This window comes from Leuciscus leuciscus (assembly GCF_965113295.1).
Source record: "Leuciscus leuciscus genome assembly, chromosome: 9".
Classification (NCBI taxonomy): Eukaryota; Metazoa; Chordata; class Actinopteri; order Cypriniformes; family Leuciscidae; genus Leuciscus; species Leuciscus leuciscus.
This window is the reverse complement of record NC_138733.1, coordinates 22,094,697-22,122,511: the sequence shown is the minus strand read 5'-3', so window position 1 is coordinate 22,122,511 and position 27,815 is coordinate 22,094,697. Positions and strand designations below refer to the sequence as shown.

At 38.0% G+C, this 27,815-nt stretch overlaps 1 protein-coding gene across 5 annotated transcripts in view; it reads left to right on the top strand.

Moving 5' to 3' along the window:
* pitpnm3 (PITPNM family member 3) overlaps positions 1-27,815 on the top strand; it is a 94,269-nt gene extending 66,454 nt beyond the window's left edge. For 4 of the 5 annotated variants that reach the window (XM_082180481.1, XM_082180479.1, XM_082180483.1 and 1 more), the window contains 14 exons: positions 64-171; positions 916-1,088; positions 3,588-3,745; positions 3,863-4,033; positions 11,369-11,569; positions 12,009-12,157; positions 16,692-16,808; positions 19,650-19,766; positions 21,108-21,256; positions 21,490-21,639; positions 21,980-22,163; positions 23,464-23,592; positions 23,694-24,082; positions 25,246-27,815. In XM_082180481.1, the coding sequence (XP_082036607.1) occupies positions 64-171; positions 916-1,088; positions 3,588-3,745; positions 3,863-4,033; positions 11,369-11,569; positions 12,009-12,157; positions 16,692-16,808; positions 19,650-19,766; positions 21,108-21,256; positions 21,490-21,639; positions 21,980-22,163; positions 23,464-23,592; positions 23,694-24,014 (2,127 nt within the window). In that variant the 3' untranslated portion in view covers positions 24,015-24,082; positions 25,246-27,815. The remainder of the gene's footprint in view (positions 1-63; positions 172-915; positions 1,089-3,587; positions 3,746-3,862; positions 4,034-11,368; positions 11,570-12,008; positions 12,158-16,691; positions 16,809-19,649; positions 19,767-21,107; positions 21,257-21,489; positions 21,640-21,979; positions 22,164-23,463; positions 23,593-23,693; positions 24,083-25,245) is intronic. The other variant, XM_082180480.1, reaches the window with a different exon arrangement.

The window sequence follows — 27,815 nt, the reverse complement described above, 5'->3', positions numbered from 1 at the left end:
GATTGCATGCAATAACACGGCACTGATTCTGGCTGAATTAGTTTGTGTGTGTGTTTTGTACAGGTGTGTTTGTTGGGCGACTGTGTGGGAGGTGTGCTGTGTTTCGACGCTCTCTGTTTCAGCAATAGCCCACGACACAGCAGCCGACAAAACAGCACAGAGAGCTTAAAGGTTTGTTCTTAAACACTGAATCATTCCGTTTTCTAACACATCTGTAAGTTCTTTTGTTCTTTTCTTTCTTGTCTTATTGTGGTTCTAGTAAAAAATCACTTTTAGTAGGAATGCACTGTTGACATTATATTTACTGTATATATATATATATATACTGGTATATTACTGATATATTTTGCATCCCTAAAATTGAGATCTCTTAGACTGCAATGAGATGTTATTGGAGAATAAATGGAGGCATTTGCTTAAGTCCTCTGCCTCTCTGTTTTTCCCCCTTATTAGTATCACATCTTTAAGGTTGTAGATGAGATCTCAACAATGTTGCAAACTCTGCTCAGATATGCCAAGATGTGAACGCCTGAATATCTCAATATCCAAAATGTCTCATTAAAATTCATAGCAAAATAATCTGAGCTATTCTATCCACATTTATTTTATAGCTTTAACTCTGAATGTCGACAGTTGTCCCATCATCTTTTTCTATCTCTGAATGCTCTGAGACAAAGTCGATGAAACATCACCAAGAGCTCAATTTAGTCCTCTGAGCTATGAAGGAGCAACTTCTGAGCAAATTCCTGTGGGTTGTTCAATCACATTTCTGTGATCTTCAGGGAGCACAGAACATCTGTCACACCAGGCAGACTATATTTGACACTCTATTTCAGCACTCGCTTATATTATTTTCACAATTATATAAACAATGACTCTATTCAACCTGCTGTCCCACTTTTCCCACACACTCAGGATAACCCTGAGGTCAGTCCGAGCCTGAGCTCCAGCAAACGTCTTAGCAGGAGCAACATCGACCTATCTGCCCCCAGTGAGACCTGCAACAGGAGAACTCCACTCAGCCGCAAACAGAGCGACTCGTATGATGGAGACTCTTCTGGCAGCCAGCACCACCCATTCCTCAGCAGGTACAGCATACAAGAACAGAGACCAAATGCTGTTTTATGATGCTTTAAGTGAGTGTTTCTATTGCAATATTTTCTCCATGCAGAGACAATCCCTGAAGAGGCATTTTCAGCATAGCTCTTTTTTTTTTTGGGAGTAATCTGACATGTTAACATTGGCCTAACCAATAGCGTGAGTTTGAGGTGGGACTAGTATGTTTTTGTTCAAAGAGAAGTAAATTTAAAATTATTTTTGCAGCAGATCAGCATCCTTAGTCATTCTCTATTTTTTGGATTATCAGTGAATGTACTTCTTTTCTGGTAAGAAGAAATCAGAACAAGATTACCCAGATGTGTCCCCCTGGCCAAGCCATCCATAAATGTGTCACTCTTTTTCCCATTTCTGTTTATCAATATTGGCTGCTCGATGGCATGTTGCGTGCTGCAGTGCTATTAATAGGCACAGCTGCAGTCAGTGTGCAAGTACTGTATGAGAGAATGAGGCGCAGACTGAACGATGCCTTTTCAATAGAAGTTGCTCAATGCCACGGCGGCAAAGGTCCAAACATCCAACTGTTTATCTTCTAAATGATGCTGTTTAGGGTATTGATGTGTCAAGAGAGATTTCTCAGGACTGTTGTTGTCACAAACCTTCAGCACAGGTCTTTTATTTAAATAGTTCCTAAAACAGTAGCATTCCGTGTTTTTACCCTCGATTAGAGCTAGCAATTTGTTATGTCATTGTGCATAAAATTACATATCAAATAACGTAGTCTACTTGTGCAGATTTGAGTTAGGGTGATTTTGTGTCATGTCGAGGGGTAAATTAAGTCACTGAAGAATAAATTAAGAATAAATAAAATTTAAACACAAATAAGAATAAATAGACTTTTTTAAAAAAGCTCTTTGCAATTTCCCCAAATCTTAAATCCTATAAGCCAGTCTGGAAAATATAATATTGTATGATATTATAATATAAAATTATAATCAATATATTTATTCTAAAAGTTGTGAAACATTTTCTAAAACTATTTATTAACAGTATTTATGTATATACTTATTAATGATGATATTATACTATTATCCTGAATATTTTAATGTTGTTTTCAACATATTTTGCATATATATTGTAATTTGTAATATTAAACTTTAGTTTTTTTAAAAATTCAGAATGCAAATACTAATATTATATATTATACTGTAATAATCAGTATATTTTATTGTAGTGATATTTTCAACATGTTTTTTACTTAATATTTCCTGGATGCAAAGCTTTCTAGCGCTATTAGTTAAGTAACTTGCACAAATTATGCGGAAGCATCTGGCACACTTTACCCCACAGGTGTCATTTTGGGAAAAGTGCTTCATTTGATAATTCATGCTTAATCTTTTGTCAAATGTGACATGATATATGTGCAGCCTATTTTTGTATATTTATATGTATGTTTAAATATTTTGATAAATTTGCTGTTAGCTCAAACTCATTTTATTTATATATCTAGAAAATACATATTGATATGCAAAAATAAACAAAAAAGTAGGGGGTTTTTTACAATAAAAATGCTTGCTTTAGGGCACCATGGTGCTGGTTGGCCTAGTGATTGATATTGATGATTGATCTAGCGACATTCTCATTACCAGCTCTTGCATTGCAAGTTATCTTGCCATAGTTTTTTATATCTTGGGCTTTGTGCAGTTACTATAGGGCCGCTTAGAGAAATGCCGGACAAAAGCACTGACTCTCACCCAGGACTGATAGCGCTGGATGATTGATCTAGCGACCTTCTCATTACCCGCCCTTGCATTGCAAGTTATCTTGCCATAGTTTTTTATATCTTGGGCTTTGTGCAGTCACTATAGGGTCGCTTAGAGAAATGCCGGACAAAAGCACTGACTCTCACCCAGGACTGATAGCGCTGGACTGGAGGGAGACTTATCACTTAGCTCATCCATACCCCTCAGCTGTACTACATTTCACTCCCAATCATCTGTCCCCGGGGCCCTGTACACCCCATCCTTTTCACACTCAGTCTGAGGTGAGATAGCCAGTCAGAGTCTTTAAGAGCTTTTCTGTCATCACTTGTAGAGTGATGATAATAAAGACAAACAATGTGCAAAAAGGGTGGAGATTTGAAAGGCAGTGAGGAAATACTTATTGACGGTCTAGCAGAAAGATTCTTGCTGTAATCCATTGGGGTTAGATACAATTTTATATCAGGACCCGCATTTCTTTTTCTTTTCATTTTTCAAGGAAAACTGGTTCAGACAATTCGATTAAGAAATAATTGTTGGATTTGCCGAAGTCAAAACCAGGTTTTGACAACAGATAGTCAGAATTTATGTTGAAGCCCTTAGTAGCAAGTAAACTATCCGTGAGCACAACTGTGTATTGTGATTTGTTTTTCTGAGTGTTTTGGGCGACTTAAACAACTCCCAGAATGTTCAGAGTCATCCAAAGGCAAAAACTCTGTGATATAACTTTTGAAGTAAATCTCATCTATGTGTGTGTATATGTGTATTCAGTTTGATACAGGATGGAACAGACCTGAGACCAAGCAGCAGCACCAGTATAATGTTGAATCCAGGTCGCTTTGACTTTGAGGTGTCGGATTGTTTTCTGCTGGGCTGTCCTCTTGGATTGGTGCTAGCCATGAGACGCACTGTGCTTCCCGCTGTCCAGGGTTGGTGTAAAAATTCTCCAATTAATGACCAGAACATATTGTCCTCTTGATACACTGGCAGACATTCCCATTAGATTGTCCTCCTCCTCATGTCTATCTTTTCTTTTTATCCTGCAGTGTCTCAACTCCGGCCTGCGTGTTCACAGATCTTCAACCTGTTTTACCCCTCCGACCCATCGGCCTCTAGACTGGAGCCCTTGCTACTTTCCGAATTCCACAAACTGCCTCCGTTCCCTGTTCCTCGCTACCAGCGCTACCCTCTGGGAGACGGCCGCTCCACCCTTATCGGTGAGTGAGATATCCCGTTGAGAATCAATTAAACTGTTCAGCGCTAAACCTCATGCACAAATAAAGCACAATATTCACTCATTTGTTCCTTTTATTATGTTTCATAATTGCTTTGTCACAGTAATGCGCTTATCTTAGGCTGCCAAATGATGTGCTATTTTGAGGAATGATTCTTGTTCGGTTGTTAACAATGTTTTCTTGTGAAGAAACTACAGTCTTTCTCACTGGATTTTTTCGGTGACTTCCTTTTTTCGTATGCATCCTTTTCCTGACAGATAACCGCTAACCTGAGCAATGCTGTGCCTTACATTATTTTATTCCGTGTCAGATTCCCTGGAGCTTTACCAAGTTCTGCAGGCTGGTGTCTCACCCTGTAATGAGGTCCTGATTTATTTAGAGCATACTTTATCCTGCTTTGCAGACATATTTAATTGGTGTATGTCATCCATTTTAGGCTCATCCTATATTCTAGACTAGGCCTAGAACTAGAAGTAACAAAGTAAACGGAGAACTAAAGTGAAGCGAAACTAATAACAGTGGCTGAACTGAAACAAACATAATCAACAAAAATAAACATACTAAGATGAAAACATTGATTTAACATACTGAACTGAAAAAATGAAAAGTAAACATCTGAAAATCTTGAAGATAACCTCGAGAAACAAAAAACTCTACTCCAAATATGTTGTGTAAATAAGCTATTTTAAAGATCATTTGACACGAAAGCAAATATATACAGTATTAGCTGTGCAATCTTCCTGGAAAAGAAAAGGGATTATAACCCTCATCAGCACAATGCAACAGAGAGAGGCATCAGCCATTGAGGGGAAAGAGTCTGTGTCTCACAGGAAATGTGACACTGACTTTTAATTATATCAAGTCTCACTCTGCTGATCATAGGCGAAGAATGTCACAATATTTGTTAGATACCGAGGCATGGATGTGTCTAATTTAATGCATGCACTCACACACCACTCACACATGCTCTGTTTTTAATGCAGTAGTTAATAATTGCCATCCTAATGGAGTATCTCTGGAACGGCCTCCCATGTGTAAGGTTCTTTCATTATGAATCATTACAGATTTACTCAGCGGGCCTTTAATGTGAGAAATGTATCTGATATCCATCTGTTTTCCTGTTTATGCTGTTCCTGTGCATTTGGATTGATTCATTTCATTTGGCGGCCGGAAAATCCGGAGCCATTCATTTCAAGTAGTTGAAAACTGGGGAGTGAGATTCTAAAGCCGTATGTGGAGCAACATCACGGAGTTCTTTTTCTCATTACGCTGAAGAGCAGCATGATTCTTTCAACTGAACTCTGTATTCCTCTCCATATTGCTTTCAGCCCCTCATGCCCAGAGCTCATATACCACCTCGGCCTCATCTCAAAGGTCTCTCTTGTGTTATTCTACAGTGCAGTAAATGCTGTATCCTGCCGTGCCTTAGTCTTCAATCTTCTCTGAGTTGCCCGATCACTTTCAAGTCCAATAAGCCTGTATTTTGAGCAAGACCTCTCGCTCAATTGACCTCTCTTTTTGCGTTCTAGTGTATGTTTCCATTTTTCCCACCTAAAAGTTGAGTGTTGCGCCCCTGCCATCATGTCTCTGACCTTCAGCCAGGGTTCCAGACTAAAACTGGCTCCTAAAGTGTTTTAAATATTATAGAATCACTCAATATAGATGGACTGCAGTGCGTAAATAGTAATTGTATATGCACTTCAGTTCAATAAATTTATAGTGTTCTTCAAGTGTATACCAGGGGTGAAAAACTCAGTTCATGAGGGCCACAGCCCTGCAGAGTTTAGTTTAAACCCTAATTAAACACACCAGCTCATGTCCTTCAGGCATATTTGAAAACGATCTATATGTGGGTTGGGCTGTGTTGTGCACATCTGGTGTATAGTGTATTGCTGTTTAACCAGCAATCACTGATATGTTTTGTGAGAAAGGGATGTAAAAGAATGTACCAAACCTATGCATACCATTTTAATTCTTTGGAGAAAATAATACAATTGTGTATCTTTAATTTACATGTTGGTAAACGTAGGTCTCAGTAAGCTCATTTTAACAAACTTGACTGCACCGATTCAGTGATTTGGGGAGTCGTTAGATGATTCTAATAGTTATTGCTTTCAATCAGTCTGTTATATTGATTCATTAAAAACCAAAATGGCTAATTAGAGTCATTTTTGCAATTCGGATATCTCGAGTCCACTTGTTGATTCAAGTCAAATAGAACAGAATGATGCAGAATAGGAAACATTTTTGCATACAGAAGACAACGTTATGAAGACGATCCACATTCACATCCTTGAAAATGTGTAACTTTGTATAGAAACATACATTTCAGGATTCTTTGGATTGAAAGTTCTAAATAATAGAATTTATTTGAAATATATTTTTTGTAATGCTGTAAAAGTCTTTACTGTCAATTTTGATCAATTTTTAAGCGTCTTTGCTGAATAAAAATAAATAAATCGTACTCCAAACTTTTGAACGGTAGTGTACATGGCCTCTATAGATACACTACATTGATGGTAATAAAATTTGCCTATAATTTTGAGTAACATTTATATTTTGTTTTGCACTTGCAACCATTTTGGTCACATTCTAGAGCACTGTCACTTTCACAGCCTCAGTTTCATTTTCTGTCCCCTTCATTTATCCCCTATCTCTTATTCTCTCTGTTGCTCATGTCTTACTTGTCAATTCTAATTGAATGGATGACTCATGAACATGGAAGTGGCTATTTAATTATATGTTTTTGGTTATCCTCTTTGATGTATTAGCACTGCATCTGTGTACTCTTGCTGTACACAAGTCAAGTGTTTGTTCATTTGTCAAACTAATCTCTTACACAAATGTTTTCATCAGTGTCGTGATCACAACAGAATATGTTTGTTACCATTTATATGCATGCTTCATCTTGGTAAGACTAAGCAGGATTGTTGTAAAAAGCCCATCGCTCACATAAATAGATTGCTTTGGGAATGCTAATGAACTCTGTATCGTAAATGTGATCAGTCTCCCTGTCCGTTCCTCATGTCTGCATAAAGAGCAGTCTTTTTTTCCTGTATTCATCCAGGATTGGTGTAATGGTGCTGTCTGATTCCAGTCCACGCTTTCTGAAGAGAGAGCTCCTGTGAATTTGTATTTTGCGTCTGGCTCTGGGGCCTTTAGTGACATGAGAAATTAAGCAGAGCAGCCATGCATCCTGCGCCCAGCAAAAACTCCTTGGAAAAGGTCAAGCGCAAAGACTGTGGGGGTTAACTCTACAAAAACGTACCTAGATAGGAGAGCAGAGCGCTTGGCTCTCTGGAGCTTTGCAGATTTGTGGCTACGGTTGGAGCGGGCATAAGCACATTCTGAACACGCCTTAGCCCAGCTCTCAGAGATGTCAGCATGACTGGAAAGCTATAAAATTGCAGGAGCTCGTTCTGATGACCAGCACTGATAGGACTGCCCCTGTTTAGAATTCACACACAGCCTCAGGATTGTGCTCCCTGTCCACCAGCTCTCCGTCCTGCTCATCGTTTTCCCCTTTCCTGACCCCTATTACCAGGGCTGTTGCAATCATTATAACTCATCCCATCTCCTTTTTTGTAAGATTTCCACCAGCAGAAAAATATAATATATTTATATTAATATATCAATATTTTTAGCCTTTCAGAAAATTTGTTTAATCAGCAATAACATAGTAAATATTGCATCATATTACATAAAATGTATATTAGTGCCTTGCCATGATACTATATATACTACTTCAGAAGCAAAAGCTGCTAAACGCCACCTCCTTAAAAAATGAGATAATGATATTAAGCAAACGCTCTCTGCACATACTATGTACGTTCATTGAATACTTTCGCTTCAAACCAACTAAATACCTGCCTCAGCTTATTCAGAAATACTGGTTCGCTCGCAGAAACTTCTAAACGCCACTTCTCTTTGCCAGCAAAAGCCTCTAAGTTCACAGAACCAAGCAGAAGATGCAAATCGAATCATGATTTTCATACGGCTTTCTATTGGAGTTGCAACTGCAAGTTTTTATCCTATTTAAAGAGATTTTTAACTAAAAAAGATGGAGGATTATGTTGAAATGGATGAACTTGTGGTAATTTCAAACACTAGCTAGGTTTCCATTTACCTATTTTTATGCACATTTGGCGATATCGCATCAAAAACTGGTGGATGGAAACGCAGAGATGCGCATACATTGTTAAAATGCGCATAAAATCGTATGCAATTTTCTATGCAAAAAAAGTCGGACAATTTTTTATCCGATAAGAAAACATGCGCATAAACTATGATGGAAATGCATAAACTGAATAAATTCCTCAATGGGCATAAAAAAAATCATGTGACTTTGCGATATGATGGCATAATTGGACTAACCAGTGGACAAATCTCATTGCACAGCATCTAAAATACTTTTGGTCATTCTGAAATGCCTGAAGAGTCTGTAGTTAAAGTGATTTGGTATAATTCCCTCCCAGAACTCCCTTACACGACTACTTTCCCAAACAGCAGCATCTGCCTCCAGACACAAGATAACGCGTTTATTGTGTTTCGTTTGCTCGCTCTGAGTTGCAATTCATTATTTTTTATATACAGTGTACATGTATATTATTATATACAGTGGTTTCTCCCACTTATCTTAGTGATATTTAGTACCAGTTTATCAGGAAGTGACGTTTTTGTTGGATGGAAACGGTGCTTTATTCGCAAATGTTTTATGCCATATTCCAATTTTGCGCAAGTAAAATTCGCAACTTTGGATGGAAACTCACCTACTGACAAAAGGAAAAGTTGTCAACGTTACAAAAGAAAATCGTTACAGTGGCAATGACAGGATTTCGCGAGCAGCGTGTAAACACTAGGGGTGGCACGGTTCACAAAACCCACGGTTCGGTTCGTATCACGGTTTTAGGGTCACGGTTTTCGGTTCTGTACGGTTCTTGTTGTTATTTTTTCTTTTAATCTTTAACACTCCAAACATGTACTTCAGCATATGATATATAGCTTAATTATCGAATTATTAATTTATTTCATAAATGGGGCGTGTTTGCAAAACGCAGCTTCTCATTTCCCATTCCGAAGTAATATAGTGAGCGCGCGGTCACCGTGAGGAAACTTTCAGTGGCCCTGGAGGTCCATCCATCTGTAGTGAGAGCTACGTGGGGACAGTTCTTTGTCAATTTCTCCTCGTGTCTCGTCATCATAGGCGTAATTTGCGGGTGGGACATGTCCCCACCACTTTTTGCCAGGGTCGATATTGTCCCCACCACTTTTGAAACATCTCGCGGCACAGGTGTACCAATACAAATAAATAAAACATCTCCAGTTAACTAGCAAAGTATTCATTTCGTTCGTTTGTTAAATAAAAAGCAATCTAGCGCTGAAATGTGTTTTTTTTTATCAAGTGATCAAAGTGCTCGTTGCCGCTGCGATCAGTGGCGCTGATACAGTGTTCTCTTTTGGCTCGCGCACACGCCACACAGTCTTCACTCGGACGCGCGCTTCAATCCGTTGAGGAGACTCTCTATTCGTTCCGGTGAAATCACAAAACAAAATTCACACAAATCTGTCCCTGCTTGATATACAACCACTGATAAACATAATCGGTTTTGATGAAAAAGCAAAAATATATATACGAGTGCGGATTAGAACTCAGAACCTATGACACGCTTGGCAAAAGTTCTGCCACTGGACCATTAAAGTGCATACGTGAAACAGTCGATCTATGTATTTATTCACGTGAAAAAACAACATATAGTGGAGTAGATCTCATTAAAGGTCTAAGTAAACCGAGTGTACTATTTAAATCGATTGCTGGACATCGTAATGTTATTCTACATACATCTGATTTATGATTTAGCATTGTATTAGCACGGGCACGAGGCTACATTGCGCATGCGTCGAACCGTGCGACGCACACACGCTCCGAACCGAGACAAGCGAACCGAACGGTTCGGATGTTTTTTCATGTACCGTGCCACCCCTAGTAAACACAACAGTTTACTATGCAACTGTTTACTATGTCTTGTCCGAAGAGGTGGACAAGAGTGTAGTGTATCCGTGGCATTTAAACCATACGCATTTAAAGTCATACTTGTGAAAAGAGGCTGATATAACGTATAATGTGTCCTCCCCCTCACTTTTCGGATTGTTCCTACGCTCTTGACATCCAACCATCCCTACCCCCCACATTTCAGTGACTATCATCATAATTGAAGCCCTGGCCGTTTCTGAGCCAATGGCAATGGCAAATGAGAGAGAAGCCAGTTGCTAGAATGACAGAGGTGAGGTGCTCTTTACTACCTGTAGTGGTCAGTGGCACGTAGCTGCCAAGGTCACACACAGATATTCAAGCTCACACATGCGTGTGGTTGCGCCAGTAATGTGGGCCAGCCTAATGGGATGTTTTCTGCACAGGCTGCTGGACTAATGAAAACAGATTCAATATGCCCCGTCAGAAATAACAGGCCATGTGTGCACGAGGCAGCAGGCATATAAAAGGACAGATTAGCCAGGGCGGTCACTTAAAGAATTTCTGCCTGTATGTCATTCTGTATTCTCAAAGAGGGAGAAAAGGAGAGTGCTTGATCTCTGTCAGGAAGCATTTAGATCCCTTGCACAAACGTAGTTTGACGTTATGGTGAGTTATATTGAGAGTGAAAGGGAGGCTTTTGTTGTTTGGTTGTGTAGTGGCTGAGGGTTTTATAAATTCAATTTAAACAGGCTCTTCTTGGGTCCTGATGTGGTGTTGTCTGTTATCAATCCAGTTCTCTTTATTTCTGTCTTTGTCACACACACATGCAAACGCACATTCATATTCATGCATATGAATTCATATTTATAGTCTTTCCATTAAATCAAAGAAAATCTCTCCAACTGATGAATCATTCTGATCCTAATATAACATCAGACACGTTAAAATATTTTACGTTTCCAAAAATGTTTTATATAAGTATATATATATATATATATATTTATATATATATATATATATATAATTTTTTTTTTTTTTTTTTTTTTTTTTTGTTAAAAATAAGATATTTTTATTATTATATATATATGTGAATGTGTGTGTATGTGTATATATGAAAAAGTAACGTGGAGAACTGTGGTATTATTGCAGCTTTGTTTCATTTGTAGTTTCATTTTGTTTCACTCCATCAGTCACCCAAGACTGTTTGTTTTGCTTTGTATTGATTTGATATTAGTACCAGAGGCTGATATTGTACCGAAGCCAAAATGTTTATATCGTTCCAACCCCTAATCAATAACCCTGTCTACTTTTCCAACTTTCACTATCATGATCTGTTTTCCCTCCAGTCAACGATATCCACAGCTACCCTGACGTGTTCCTTCCCGGTAGTGCGGTTCCAGTGGGCGCTCCGCAATCCTCCTCTGTCCAGACGGAACACAGCACAGGTGGGCGGGTGGGCGTTGAGGTCCGCAGGTCCAGTTTGACCAGCATGGACAGCCAGTTATCAGGCTGCTGGGAGAGCAGGCTGAGTGGCACCATTGCCAACAGTGAGTGGGCAGCGGGGTGGGCGAGCTTCGCGCACAAAATTAAACTCCCACTAAGTTTATCTAAAGCTCTTTCATCTTTTCGTCAGACCTACTCTTTACTCCGTACTGCACAAACCTCATAATTAGAGATGCTTTTTGCTCTCCAGCCAAGCAATGCAGTGTTAAGAGCTCGCTGTGCTGCCAAAAGACCTGCCGCAGTGTATTTCAGCTGTAGAGAAAGGACATAGTGGCAGTTATTAGTCCAGTACATGGCAGTTTTATTTACACTGCTTTAAGACCTGTCTCATGATAATGAAAAAAATATAACGGTACAATAGAGGCGAGTGTGCCTGTTGAGCATTATTTATAAAAACAGACATAAAAGTGGGGAAACAATAAATAAACCTTACTGACCTCAAACTTTTGAACTAAACTGTGTAAATGTATGTGTGTGTGATAGTCTCCAGCACATGGTGGGGGTCTAAGCGGTTGGATTATTCTCTGTACTGCCCGGACGTCCTGACGGCGTTTCCCACAGTGGCTCTGCCTCACCTGTTCCACGCTTCCTACTGGGAATCAACCGATGTGGTCGCCTTCCTTCTGCGACAGGTACATTCACAGCAATTCACAGCCAAGCCCCACTCAGATTTTGTAAAACTGTATTTTGTTTTGTTTTATTGTACCTCTTTAAGGTCAAAGAAATGTAATTAACTTTTCAAACTCCCTGACTTTTGCTCTCCTCGTGCCAGAGAAATCAAATTTGTACAACATTATAAGACTGAAGGAAGAAAGATTTTAGATACTCTGTTCTCAGAATTTCTGTCTGTCCTCTTACTCATCCCCTTACTTCCTCTTGGTCTTTTGTGCTGGAAATTTCGATTCACCCGAAGGGCTGTATCTTATTCTTATATGCCTTTTTTATTCATATCAGCCGAACCTCTGGCTGAGAGAGAAATAAATGTGGCACATCCTTCACTTTCAGAGACTTTTGGAGATCAAATCACTGATGTACTTCGTAATGCAGATGTACGCAGGCTTCACTTCAGAGTGTCAAATGCAAATGGCACCTCTTATTAAATTCATTCTTAAGAAGATGTCTCGGCACAGGTGGAGAGGAAGTAGTCAATTTAGGCAAATCATAGACCAATCTATCTTTCTGAATGCAGTTCCTTCATAATTGTCTTTGCCTGCATGAAAGAGAGATAGAGCTGACAAGAGTTCCAGCTGCAGTGTTGGTTTTAGGTGTCACGCGCCAGATATTGTTGTTATCTGTGTGCAAAGTTTGTGCTTTGGTTTCATGTTTTATGTATTTAGTCTAATCTGTTTGTGTTAACTCTTCTTAGCGTATTATGCGTTCCCTAGGGCCTGAGAAAGCTATTATTGTAGACACAATTATGACATAAAGTCATTACACACCACTTATACATTTAGATAAGTCTTGCTGAAGTGTGTAGAGTCATTCAGAGATTTGAATATGGGTCATTTAGTATGAGAAATTTGTTTTTTTTTATCCATTTATGGTCGCTTCAAGCAACGTGGCACAATGTTATTTTACTAATACAAATTATAACGATTTTTAGTTTTCATTTGAATTTTGGTAATTTTTGTTATGTGCTTTTGACATTTTTATTCGTTTTTGTCCAATCTAATATTTATTAAGGTTAATTTCAGTCAGAGAAAAAAAAAAATGGTTTAATATTTAGTTAACAATAAAAACATTGACTTGAGACTTAGAGCTTGTCATGTGATTTATATTTCTGCAGCATCACTAAAATCTCATTGTTCCTACCACCTGCTCCACATAGCTGTATATTAAACAATTAAATATATTCTGATTGGCTGTGACTGTCATTTGAACGGAAAAATTATTACTTGGATCTTGTCTTATGACGGGTCTGGTTTAGGATTCGGTGTCACCTGTATTCAGTTAGCGCATTCCCTGACAGTCTGCATACAATATAAACAACTTCATCAAAGTCAAAGATTGACATAATTTATGTCCTCAAATGTAGCTTTCATCTCACATTCAGCAAATCCTCAAGCCTTAAGAGTAACACGAAAGACTGGTAAACATGATCCCCTTGATAACGGCTCAAATGTTGCAGCAACAAAGACGTTTCATCTACACCCGAATCCACTGAGTGAACTTTTCGTGAAATACCAGAGGTCATAAAAACGCTTTTGATTGTTGGTGTATTTCTCATAGTAGCAAGTTATGTTGCTGCAGGAAACAGAAAAAAAAAAAAAGACAAATTATGAGACTTGTATTTCATTTGAAGTTTTTATACCTGCACTTTGATTCAATCAGACCAGCTCAGTTGCAGCATTTAAATAATGTTTTGTTGTTTATCCTTAGGAAAATAGGATTTCTTATTATCTGCGCTTGGATGGAAAATGAATACAGCTTGACTTGTCATTCCTTAAGAAAAAAAGGACTATACTGCTGATTCATAGTTGGATTTAACACATTACTACACATTTTAACCAACACTGAACTGACTTGAGTTGAATAATTACACTATTATCATTTCAGAGCTGCTTTACAACAAAATATGAATGAATTCATATTTGATGAAGTTTGCATCATTGATTCTGTTTTTTTCCTTATAACTGTGAAGCTGCTTTGAAACAATCTGTATTGTATAAAGCACTATATAAATATATGACTTGACATTTTATTGTCCATTTTGAATAATTTCTATCCAAGTATAATGTGTAAGGTAAGGTAAGGTAATTTATTTATAAAGCACAATTAAAAACAACGGGTAGTTGACCAATGTGCTGTACAATTTGTAAAAACATGCAAAAAGCAAATGTACAAAACATTTATACAATATTATGCAAATATCTAACTACTCTCATAAAACAAACAATCAACTAACTCAGCTATTTGATTTAGACAGGAAAGCCAGCGAAAAAAGATGAGTTTTTAAAAAAGATTTAAAAGATACCACTAGTGTAGTACTACTATAAGCAATTTGTTGTCTAACATCTCTGCATCTAGTCAAGTCATCTTCATTTATATAGCGCTTTTAACAATGTAGATTGTTCCAAAGCGGCTTTACAGAGATACAAGGATAGTTTAAAGTAACAGAGATTGTTTTGGCTTTATAGCAGTTCTTGAATAAAGTTATTTTCCAGCTAAAGTTAATTTGATTGATTCACTTCCGTCGCAACGATCATTAGTTATAAACTTAGGGGCCGCTAACACGACACAGTTTTAACAGGAAACTACACAGACTTTAAACGCGAAACCTGTGAGAACGCTGATGGCGTGCACATGCGTATTACGAGTTCAGTCTATTGGTATGCGCATTTGAATATAAGTGCGCAGGTTTGTAACTCCCTACAAACCAAGCCTTAAAAAACGACTTGTCTGGCCTTAACATTTTTGATACAGAATTTTATCACTTCGGGGTAGATATGCGAACCGAATTTTCCCGACAACGCTTTGTCTGTAGAGTGGTAAAGGGATCCTCCATAAGGAGAAACTAGTTGGCACTTTAGCACCCCGCTATGACATCAGGTCCAGGCGCAGGTCCTTCATCAGATCTGGATACAGCCTGAAAAAAACCTCGGGATAAACAAAAAACAAACAAAAATTAGCATAGATGCCATTCTTCTTATGATGTAACGAGTACATCAGGATTTATGGGAAGTGTTCCCGGTTCCGGCTGACCTGATCTATGCAGCCTAACACTGAATTATAGAAATCTATAATGTGTTATGTGTGTGCTAGGTCAAAGAGATGTGTTTTTAGTCTAGCTTTATTAACAACTGGCCGTAATTTTGAGATTGCAATAGACGTGAAGGACTATAATGCCTTAAGAGATCGCTCAAGCACTGCAGAGCTAAACCATTTAGTGCTTTGTAAGTGATCAGCAATATTTTAAAATGTATACGATGTTTAATAGGGAGCCAATGCAGTGTTGACAGAACAGGGCTAATATGGTCATACTTCCTGGTTCTGGTAAGAACTCTAGCTTCTGCGTTTTGGAGCAGCTGTAGTTTGTTTATTAAGCGTGCAGGCAACCACCCAGTAGAGCATTACAATAATCTAGCCTTGAGGTCATGAACGCATGAACTAATTGTTCCGCATTTGTCAATGAGAGCATATGGCGTAATTTAGATATATTTTTAAGATGGAAAAATGCGGTTTTACAGATACTAGACACCTGACTTTCAAATGAAAGATTGGTATCAAAGAGCACACCCAGGTTCCTAACCGACGACGAAGACTTAACAGAGCAGCCATCAAGTATTAGACAGTATTCTAGGTTATTACGTGAGGACGTTTTTTTTCCAATAATTAGAATCTCAGTTTTTTTCAGAATTTAGTAGTAGGAAATTACTAGTCATCCAATTTTTTTATGTCGGCTATGCATTCCGTTAATTTTGTGAATTGGTAGTTTTCGTTAGGTTGTGAAGAAATATAGAGCTGAGTATCATTGGCATAACAGTGAAAGCTAATTCCATGCTTCCTAATGATATCTCCTAATGGTAGCATGTACAGAGTGAACAGCAGTGGTCCTAGTACTGAGCCTTGTGGTACGCCATACTGAACTTGTGATCGATAAGACATCTTTTCATTTACTGCTACAAACTGATAACGGTCAAATAAGTATGATTTAAACCATGCTAATGCAATTCCACTAATGCTAACATAATTTTCAAGTCTATTTAAAAGAATGTTTTGGTCAATAGTGTCAAATGCAGCACTAAGTTCGAGTAACACCAATAGAGAGATACAACCACGATCTGATGAAAAGAGCAAATTATTTGTAACTCTAATGAGAGCTGTCTCGGTACTATGGTACAGTCTAAATCCTGACTGAAAATCCTCGCAGATATCATTTCTTTATAAAAAGGAACATAGTTGTGAAGATACTGCCTTTTCTAGTATCTTTGACAGAAAGGGTAGATCTGGCTTAACCAGTGGTGTACATTTAGGGTGGGATTATATGTTTGTCCAACCAAGGGCAAGCAGGAAACGTATTACCTATTGAAAAACAATTGCAATTGCCGTGTTACGTTTCTAGTGCCGCAGAAATTACACACTTCACCTTTAGTCTCCCTTAGAGGTTAAACAGCCTCTTGATGACAGTAATGGTTGGTTGCTAATATCTGTGTGATTGATTGACAGGTGATGCATTGTGACTATGCGAAAGCCCAAGAGACAGACAACTCTGACTCCGCCCCCTTCTCCCCTTCAAGCCCAAGAGAGAAGTGGCTACGCAGACGCACGCACGTCAAGCTTAGGGTAAGGACAAACACGACCATGCTGACAAAAACACACCCTCACATGCATTGGAAGATCTCCAAACACCATTAAGCTTTGCTCTTTAGCCCAGGCCTGCTGATGACGTGATGCAAGATCAACCTTTTCTTCATTATAAGTGTCTGTTGTGATTAATTGTAACCGCTGTGCATAAAATCTGCTGAGTAAGGCTAGCCATCAGTTAGATGTCAATGTGATTGAACTATCTGTTTGCAGCAGTGTCATATCTTTATTAAGAGGTAATATTTGACCCTTAGAATTGATTTTCAGAAGCTAATATGTGGAAATATTGTTTTTCTAGCCTTATAAATTGCACTGCATGATATATTGATACTATATTGCTTATCGTCTGATAGTTTTTTTTATTGTATCTGTCAATGTTGGATCCTTATTGCAATGTAACAGAAGTAGCTGCAGATAATTTTTTATCATATTGTGACACACATCCAAGTGAAATGGATTATTGAATAAGAAAAATGGAGATAAATCTGAATGCGAACTTGCAGACGATTGTTAAGAAATGTGAGGATGAAATGACTGGAAAAGTTTGGCATACATTAATAATCCACTTATGATTTAAAAAAAATTAACTTACAGATGAATGGTTCACAATATGCATTTAGAAAATAGAAAGGGTAAATTTCCATTTCTTGCCAACTTAAAAAGGCGCATTAAAATGATTTATCTGAATTGTTAGTGTTTTATTCTTTTAATTCATTTAAGAAATATTCTGGAATATTTAGATTTTTTTATATTTAATATTTTATTTTTAGAATATTATCGGCCATAGCATACAAATATTTATCAGCTTATCGATATGCGGCAGAATTTTAATATCAGTGCTTAATTTAAAATAATTGGCTGGTCTGAGTGTCAGATTGTAAAGTATACTTCTCTGCTGTCAATGTAGATTTGGTGTACATTTTTTGGCCCCTACATTTAAATATTCAGAGCGTTTACAGTATGTCCTTTTCCATGGCATTTTTACCCCGGAGCCCTGATTAATTTCAGACTCTGGTCTGCAGACAGTCGTACACTCGACACACTCATATCACTCAAGTAAAAATGTGGACTGCAGCAGAGTCCTGACATTGTAGAAGAACTAAAAATATCCCCTCTCTGCCAATGCTTTGAGTTTCTCAAATGTGGCACAATAGCTCAGTGTGTGTGGGCAGAAATCTGTGCTTTACAAAAATAAGCATCACAGCCGACCTTGATTTAGTACTCGGAGGCACATCAACACAATTACCTAACAGTGCTGTTGAAAACTGGTGCCTGTGCAAGCTTACTTGGGTATGTGTTAGGCTTATGTTCAAAAGAACCCGCCATAACAGTTCTTCCCAGTACTTCACTGAAATTAAGTATAGCTTGCAGAAACACTTCTGTGTGTTATCACCGCTACCTTTTCTTTTCACAGGGAATGGTGTTTTGATCACTCAGGACCTTGATCTGAAATTGCATGTATTTCTTCCGCCCGCTGAGCCCTTCTCAATGCGCTGATGGCCTCAATAGAGTTTGATCAGAGCTCTTGCTAGCCTTTCAAAGGTGTTTCTATGCGGTCGTGTTGTTTTCGAAAGACTCTCCTGATTCTGTTGTGAGAATGTCTTTATCCACTTGTGCATTTGTGTATATATGCTGTATCATTTTGGCTCAGTGAACGACCTGCAAGGCATAAAGTTGGCACCATCCTGAATCCATGCTTTTCCTACATAGCAACATTCTCCTATGTTGGATCAGTCTTGTGTCTGAAGATCCACTCAGGTGTGTCACCAGCACATATTGCGGTGTGCTGCTTATTGGCAGTGTGTGCACATCGCACCAGTACGTGTCTGTTTGGATAGCCCATCAAATGGCAATCATGTATAGGCCCATGCCAAGATGATTTATTGACTGACTTGATCAATATGCAAATGGCTGCAAGCTGGGTAATGTTTAACCGCTTCATTAAATGATAAATCTGCACAATCAGTCTCATTAGCTTGTGTGGTCTAATTATTTACTGGGCTGTACAGCTCTGTGTGGACTCATGCCATGCCAACATGATAGCATAATATTATCTAAGTCACAGTACTTAGCTTCTCATCCTAAAGTGACCATGCTAAGTAGTTATTTTTTAAAGTGACTTCACACTAACATGACCAAATGACCTGAAATGATTAATTCACAAAGAGAGTTGCAGATTTCTGGTTGTCAATGTTTACATGACATGTTAACTTAAGCTGATATTTTTTAGTGGGGCTTGCTAATTCAAGTATCAGTATGGCGATGTCTCATGCATAGAGTATTAGTTTTACTATAATAGCTGGTATGTGAGTGGGACGTTTAAGACGTGCTTATGGGGGAAGCTTTTGTGAATTCAGACGCCGTCTCAAAGTCTTGCCTTTGCTCTATAAAGCGGCAGAGTTAAAGCTTCTTGTGTTTATCTTCCTCTCTATGTTTGTCTGCTTCCTCTGCTGGCATGAAGGTGACTGCGGACAGTTATTCTCAGGATTTGCATAGCTCTGTCTTTTGCTTGCTTTAATTTCACATTTCACTCTCAGCAGGGGCTGTAGGATTTATCTTCACTGGGCTCTGTGTGAACAGCGTTATCATTAAAAATGAAATGTATTGAAGAAGGGAAGGATTAGAGTATGACACCCTCTTTTGGAAGGACTTTGTACTGCATACTTATGAAACTGCCCCTTTCTCTTTCCCCCCCATCTATCAATAATGGTGCAAGGCAGTAATGGTGTATTACCAGTGTCATTTACTCTTATTTTGGCAAATGATAAAACATTTTTAAAAGCAGAAACACAACATAATATCTCCACTTTCTGTCTGCAGAATGTCACTGGCAACCACAGAGTCAATGATGTCATTGCAACCGAGGACGGGCACCAGACCCTGGTTGGTCGTTTCATGTATGGTCCTCTGGATATGGTAACCCTGACCGGTGAAAAGGTGAGAGAGCACTGGTCCACTATCTGTCAATATACATTCAAACAAGCTATTTGCATGCATAAATGTCGGTGGGGGGTTTTTGAGGAATTTTTTTATTATTTTTTATAGTGCACCAGTACTCAAAAGCACTGGCACTTCGACCCCAAGTTGATACTAAAATAAAATCATGCTCCCTTACCAGTATCATTTACAGTATCAGTACTCACTGTATTCTCTGGAAGAGCACCTGCACCTTATGATAATATGTGGCTGTGTAGGTGAACAGTTAGAATTAGGGATGCATCAATACGGAAAGTATTCATTATTTACATTTTGAAGCCAATAACTAAAATATTGGCCATCTTGGCGAAGTTCTAATGTAAACATTATCATTATACTTTAAGAGGTTGTAAAATAAATCTAATATTGTTGTTAAAATATCTATTTATGTTGTAAATATTAATCAAAGCAATATTGAAAAGGAAAACAAAACAAAACCACTTCTCTTTATTTATTTAATTCTGAATGATTTTTAATTACAATTTAATGTTATTGACAAATACTTGAATACTGCATGACATACAGTTTATATAAATGCTGTTCTTTTTTAACTTTTTATTCATATTGAAAAATAAACATTTCCAACATTGATAATAAATCAGCACATTAGAATGATTTCTGAAGGATCATGTGACACTTAAGACTGGTGTAATGATGCTGAAAATCCAGCTTTGCATCACAGAAATAAATTATATTTTAAAGTATATTAAAATAGTAAACCATTATTTAAAATTATAATAATATTTCACAATATTAGCGTTTTTTTTCACTTATTTTTTATCATATAAACACAGGCTTGATAAGCATAAGAGACTTCTTTCAAAAACATTAAAAATAGTAATGTTTCCAAACTTTTGACCAGTACTGTATATTATATAATATTAATATGAACATAATATTTGCACTTAATAAACTAAATATTTACACTACTATTAGAAGGTTCGAGGTCAGGATTATTTAAAGAATTGAAAGAACAGCATTTGTTTGAGATCTTTTGTAACAATATAAATGCCTTTACTGTTACTTTTAATAAATTGAATGCGTCTTTGCTTAATAAAAGTATTAATTTCTTCTAAAAGAAATCTGAATGACCCCAAACTTTTGAATGGTGTAGTATATTTATATTTAACTTGCCAAATAAAGAGTACTTTGAATAGCAAAATAGAGTTTTCAGTGGTATCAAATTTGACATTTTGACTACTGAAATTTTGGTGTCGTGACAACCCTAGTATGCCTCAATAATCTCCCTTCCTCTCATTCGCTCCTTCCCACTGTCTTTTTCTTTGTTGTTTTGTCTCTCAGGTCGATGTGTACGTGATGACCCAGCCACAGTCTGGTCGCTGGGTGCACTTAGACACCGAGGTGACCAACAGCAGTGGCAGAGTGACCTACACCATTCCCAAAACCAAAAAGCTGGCCGTGGGAGTCTACCCCATTAAAATGGTTGTCAAGTAAGTCAATGGGACTCTGAAGATTACTTGTAATGTATCCAAAGGTGTTGTATCTCAAGGTTGTCTCAGCGGGGATAATTTGCAAGGATACCAAGCAGCGTTCAATTGGCACTCGTAAAACTCTCACCCTGAGGGCTGAAGGAGAACGACTCCTCGTTGTTAAATTGATCTCGGGTTTGATCAAGAGCCGGATCTTGGTTTTCCTCGCACTTCATGTCACTCTTTCCTCGCAGGGGTGACCAGACGAGCGCAGAGGCCTTCCTGACGGTGTTGCCACGGGGGATGGAGTGTGTCGTCTTTAGCATCGACGGTTCATTTGCCGCTAGCGTCTCTATTATGGGCAGTGACCCTAAAGTACGGCCCGGAGCTGTGGATGTGGTCAGGTAACAAATTCACTAGGTGGCTTTGTGTGTAAATGTGTGTGAGAGAGAATCGATGCTTTCATTTCATGCCATAGCGATATTGAAAAGAACTGGCCTGCCGGTGAAACACAATTGGATTTCATTTAATAGACAGATAGGGAAGTGCTGATACCAGATATCAGATGGGGTTTGGGATTCACAAATGGACAATCTTGGGTTGTTTCCCAGACTGTCCTTGGGCAAATTTACTGCTTTGTCAAATGCAATCTGTTGTTGGAGGACCAGGCGCTATGACTATCCTGAAATCAGTCCCCAAATCATGGGATTGTGCAAAGGGTAAATGACAGTATTTTGCGTGCAGGCACTGGCAGGACCTGGGCTACCTTATCATTTACATCACTGGCCGTCCAGACATGCAGAAGCAGAGGGTTGTGTCCTGGCTGTCTCAACACAACTTCCCCCAGGGAATGATCTTCTTTTCAGAGGGGTTGGTGCACGACCCACTTCGCCAGAAAACCATCTTCCTCAGGAACCTGGTGCAAGAGGTAAATCTATCTGCTATCGTGTCCACACATATATACAGTAGGTCATTCCTGTTCTGCAGTACTTTTTTGAACTATATATGAATGAAACTATACTATATATGGCTGTGTTGTAAGTGTTTCTATAAATGGGTACACTAGACTTTCAGAAATGTGCTTTGAATCATAACGTCTTATTATGTACACTGTGGAAAATGAACAGGAAGCCAAACAGGATGTAAATAAAAAGCTGAATTTAACCATTGCTCAGTGAGGGATTAAAATGAGGGTGTCAATTTGATTATTGTTTAATCAACCATCTTTCCAATTTCATATTATATAGATTTTGTGATTTTATCAAAAATAAGAGTAAAAAAAGAACCAACTAATACATCAAAACATCACAGATTTCATCAAAAACATTGCTAATACTTAGTGGTGTTTTTGCTGTTGTATTGCCACCAAAAGCGATGTCACTTGCTGGAGGATGATGTCATTGAGGAACTTGCTTTTGGTAGACTAACATGAAAGAAAGTGAAGTTGAGGACCTATATTTAAAAAAATGAATTACCAATTAAAATGGTTTTCTTCAGAAAACATGCATTGATTTCAAATATTGTAATTTAAGAAAAAATGAAGAAACACCTCAATTGTTTATTAAATTGCCAGATTTGCATGTCAAAAGCACCTGACAAAATGTCAGAACTGGAAACATCCATTAAAACCAGTGAGATTATTTAAAATTCAGAAATTACTCTCAATTCAATTAATTGTGTTTGGGATTAGTTATTTCTTTTTAAAGAAATTAATTATAATTTTTTTTAGCAAGGACACATTGAATTGTTCAAAAGTGACAGTAAAAACATTTATAATAAATAAACACTGTTCTTTTGAACTTCTTTACATTTAAAGAAATCCCCCAAAAATCTGTCTCAGTTTCTACAAAAAATATTAGGCAGTACAGCAATTTTTTAACATTGAAAATAGTAAGAAATGTTTCTTGAGCATCAAGCCAGCCTATTAGAATGATTTCTGAAGGATCATGTGACACTGAACATAAGAGACTTCTTGCAAAAAAATTTATAGACACCAAACTTTTGAACAACAGTGTATATTAGACATGTGATGGGGACCTAAAAGTATACCACACCACATAGTAGGAATGAACATCACTTTTCTTTATTCCTTTTTTGTATCTCTTGGCCTAGTTCTCTCACGCTCACTTCCCCTGTCTCACGCATGAGTAGTCACACAGGAACTGAGGTGTTTTCGTAGTGTATCCTCAGGCCGTCTATCACACTTTGACCTTTTCTCATGTTGGCAGTGTCACATTAAAATCAACTGTGCCTACGGCTCCATGAAGGACATTTCCGTCTACAGCATGCTGGACCTCAGCCCCAACCAAATATATATAGTGGGACGGCCCTCCAAGAAGTACCAGAATCAGTGCCAGGTTAACTTAGATTTTTCCTTGTCTTTCAATCAATTTACGCCATAACTGGTCAAAAATGATCAGGTTCTCTCTAATATTTTCTCATGTCTTGTCCATCACAGTTCCTGAGCGAGGGCTACGCGGTACATCTTTCCTCCCTGCAATTCAGTCACAGAGCCCGGCCCAAGAAGACCTCTTCAGTGCGAATGGTGCTTCGAAAGGGCTCGTTTGGTCTTTCGGCCAAACCGGACTTCTTGTGTAAGCGCACACACCTTCGTCGCACGATGTCGGTGCAGCAGCCTGATCCGCCCATGACACCCAACCCTAAGCCAGAACGAGCACAGAGCCAACCCGAGTCGGACAAGGACCACGGGGGTGGAGGGGGTCCGGGCAATGCCATGTGGGCACGGGGGTCCATGCACCGTGGTGACACCACTCCCTGACCAAAGAGAAACATAGCAGGGGTGGAAAAAGGACACATGGGAATGATCTCTCGGTGGACAGAGGCTAGGTAAGCCATTCACACAAAACACATTTTTGCGTTTCACTGCGATTCTATTTGAATGTAAACACGCTCTAGACCAGTAGCTCTCAACCAGGGGGATTGGGACCCACTAGGGGGCCTCAGCACACTTCCAAGGGGGGCCGCAAGATCACTTAAAATTATTTCAAATAAGACAAAAAGATTTAAAATAAACTTAAAAAAAAAAAGATATATATATATACAAACAAATGTATATACATAAAAATTTATAAAAAAATTACATTTTATTGGGTAGAAATTGCTTTTTCTTTTGAATAACCCTGTAATCACAAAATGGAAAAGTCATGTAAATTCATTGGTAATAAAAAGTGACAAATGAATATACAATAAAATTGTATAATGGTAGAAATAGCTATTTGTGAGTAAAAAATGCATTGGTAATAAATAAAAAAAGTGTAATCCATGAAAAACATTTAGCCCCATTCAGTTTTTTCCTCATTTTTAAACACTCAAACGTATCCTTCGTATTCTCTAATCATTATAAATAGATTTTAAATGAAGATGGAGCATGTATGAACATTTTAAATCTAATATTCTTATCTCATCGCAATTGTGCTGTAAAAGTTTCCTAATTTCGATTTCAGCATCGTTGAATTAATAACCCATATTTTGTATTCAGACCCCAGTAAGACCTCACCCCCCATGTTATCGGTTTTCTCCTTGAATAATTTAGCGGCTTTATCCCGTCAAATTGGAAAAAAGTGATTAGGGACTGTACAAGTGGCTCGACATCCTTCCAAACATCTACATTAAATCAGAGGGTACCCCTCCTCCAGCTCCACCTCATTCATAATCAGGACTGTAGAAAAGGCTGAAGGATTATTAATATAGCCTGGGCCTCCCACCGCCTCAAATCTCATCACGCTGCGCAAATCTGAATGCAAATGTGCAACTGGGAGGCTTCTCTGCTGGGCCCGGTGATCCGCAAATAGAGTGCCTAGACATGCCCCGACTCCAGCGCTCTTCCCTTTTTCCAAATAATGATTAGATCGATGCCTTCCATGGCCGTTTGTAATTTTCTCTGATGATTTTCATAATGGAATAGATATTTATATGGGCGCTCATTGGAGCGTGACTGCTGTGCGAAGCATTCCTTAATTCACAATCTCTCTCCTCCCTCAACCTCACAGCATCTTTACTACTTCTGCAGATATCACACACCATATAATAAGACAGATCCCACCTGAGCTGATAAAAGTGAAGTGCCGCCCGAATGGATCTGACGCAACGGCACACAAACTTTGAGTCCTGATGCTCTGTTTCAGCAGCAGGAGCAGAGGAGTCTTGTTTCGAAATTCATTTTCATCCATGTTTCATCCGTCTGTGATGCTTTGGAGTTGTACGTCAGGAGCTTCTGGATTTATTTAGCATCCTCTGAAGGATTCCTCTCATCACCTGTCAGGAGGAAAGAGGATATCTGATAAGTGAAAACATAATTTCTTCGTGCCTAAGCAATACGGAGGAAAAGGGAGGGTGAGCATCCCGCTGCTCGGACAGGTGGCAGCGCTGACTCTTGCAATAATCCCTCTATTTTAATATTGCAGGCATTTGTCTGCTCTCTGGGCGGCTGTCTACGGCCCGCTTGTGGCCAGATGGACTTGCAAAACTGTACATTAACCTTTTGTGCCAGTGTGGCGACCTGCTCTGAACTCTTGTCGCCCCGTCTCTGTTCAGCCACTCAGCCAGAACACAGTCTGACAGCGATGCTGCTGAACTCCGCCCACTCCTCTGACGGGTCACGCCACAACTCGCAGCTCTCTGGTACACTGCAGAAGCATATTTATATAACCATTGATGGTTTTTCTGTGCCTGTCTCTTACCCATGTTGTAAATATAAGTGGCACTGAGACAAACATACTGCAGTGTGTTTGATGTTTATGAGCGTGGCAATAGCTGACTGCACCAGTGCTCACACTGCAATAAAGCATTTTCTTAATCAGTATTTTGTCTCTTTTTCCAGTACAAATATTTAAACATCCTTAAAACAAGATAAATTTACTTGAAGCATAAGAATTCTGTTTTTTAGACAGTATATCTTGGGAATAGAGAAATAAAAATTTTTTTTTTTAGATTTGAATGAAAATTCCAATAGGGTAGGACAAATAATTATGAAATTATAATTATTATAATAATTATTTTTTTTAAATTAAAGAATTGTATTAAAGAATATACACTACCGTTCATACGTTTGTTCGGTTTTTTATCTTTGAAAGAAATTAATGATTTTTTTTCCCCTCTCTTCATTAAAGAATCCTGAAAACATCACTGTTTCCATAAAAATATTATGATCGTGTGACACAGAAGACGAGTAATGGCTGCTGAAAATTCAGCTTTGCCATCACATGAATAAATTACTTTAAAAAAAATGTAAAATATTTAATAGTTATAAAACAGTTATTTAAAATTGTAATCATATTTCATAGTATTACAGTTTTCACTGTATTTTTTATCAAATAAATGCATTGGTGAGCATAAGAGACTTCCAAAAACATTAAAATATCTTACTGACCCCAAACTTTTGAACGGTAGTGTGTATATCCTCTGAATACGTCTTAATTATTTATTTATTTTTTCATTTTGTTTCTTAAGCAAATGCATCTTGTTAAGAATATTTATATAGTTTGACTGAAAAACCAAAAACCAAAAATCTGATTGCGAAAATATTTTTTGTAGTGCACTGGCCAAATTACTATTTTAAATTTGTATCGTAACGTGACTTTGATTGTCATGATGTCTTTGTCACATTAATCAGTTTTATTGGTACGACTTGCACAAACAGACATTGATATTGTTTACATGTAAATCCATCTCGCTGAGTATGATGGTCTTGTTGAAGAACATACTATATTAGTATTTGATGCTATACTTGAGGATAACCTTGGTGTTACAATAAAAAAATTATAATAATCTACTGTGTTTGAACAAAAGGCACTATCAGGCCGTTATAATGCTGGTGTCACCATGACTCTGCCAGAGGGTGTCCATAGTCAGTAGTTCTTGTAATGTCACATTTTTTCCTATTGCAATTACTGATTTTTTGGTATTTTGTATGGGGCTGTCTATTGAAAATTGCAATTTCACAACTAAAGTATGTATTATTTTATTTACTTGTATATTTACCTGTAATTCTTTATATTGCCCTAGAAACTGTGTGAAAGTGGGTAGGCATGAGTGTTTTGGTCTGTGTGGATCCGTATCTATATGTGTGCATGTACATTACGTGTATGCGAGTCTTGTGTGAGTGTTAGTTTGGATATTTTTGTATTTATTGTATATATTTTTAATCAGAGATTGTGCTAGTGGCCTTTTGATCCTCTGATAGTTAAAGTTTTAAACCGAGCCTGTAATTTGTGTAGATTTTATAGGCAGACTTTTTAATTATTTTGTGTGTGTGATCATTGAAACGACATTGCTGAATTGTCAATATACTGTATATGGACTTGTTTTCAGCTTTATCAAGATGTATATTAATTTGTCTAATATCTATATTCTTGGATGGTGTGTGAAAAAGTATATTTGTATTTTAAAAACATGTAAAGGACATATTCAATACGCAACTGTGTCAGTGGCCTCCCATAAAAGGTCTCTTGACAACATGTATTATTGTGGTATTTGGTCCAGTCAGTCTATTTCAGTGGATGTGCTTCTGTTTGGCCAATACCGAGCTGTATACTAACTCAATAAACCATTGTAAAACCTG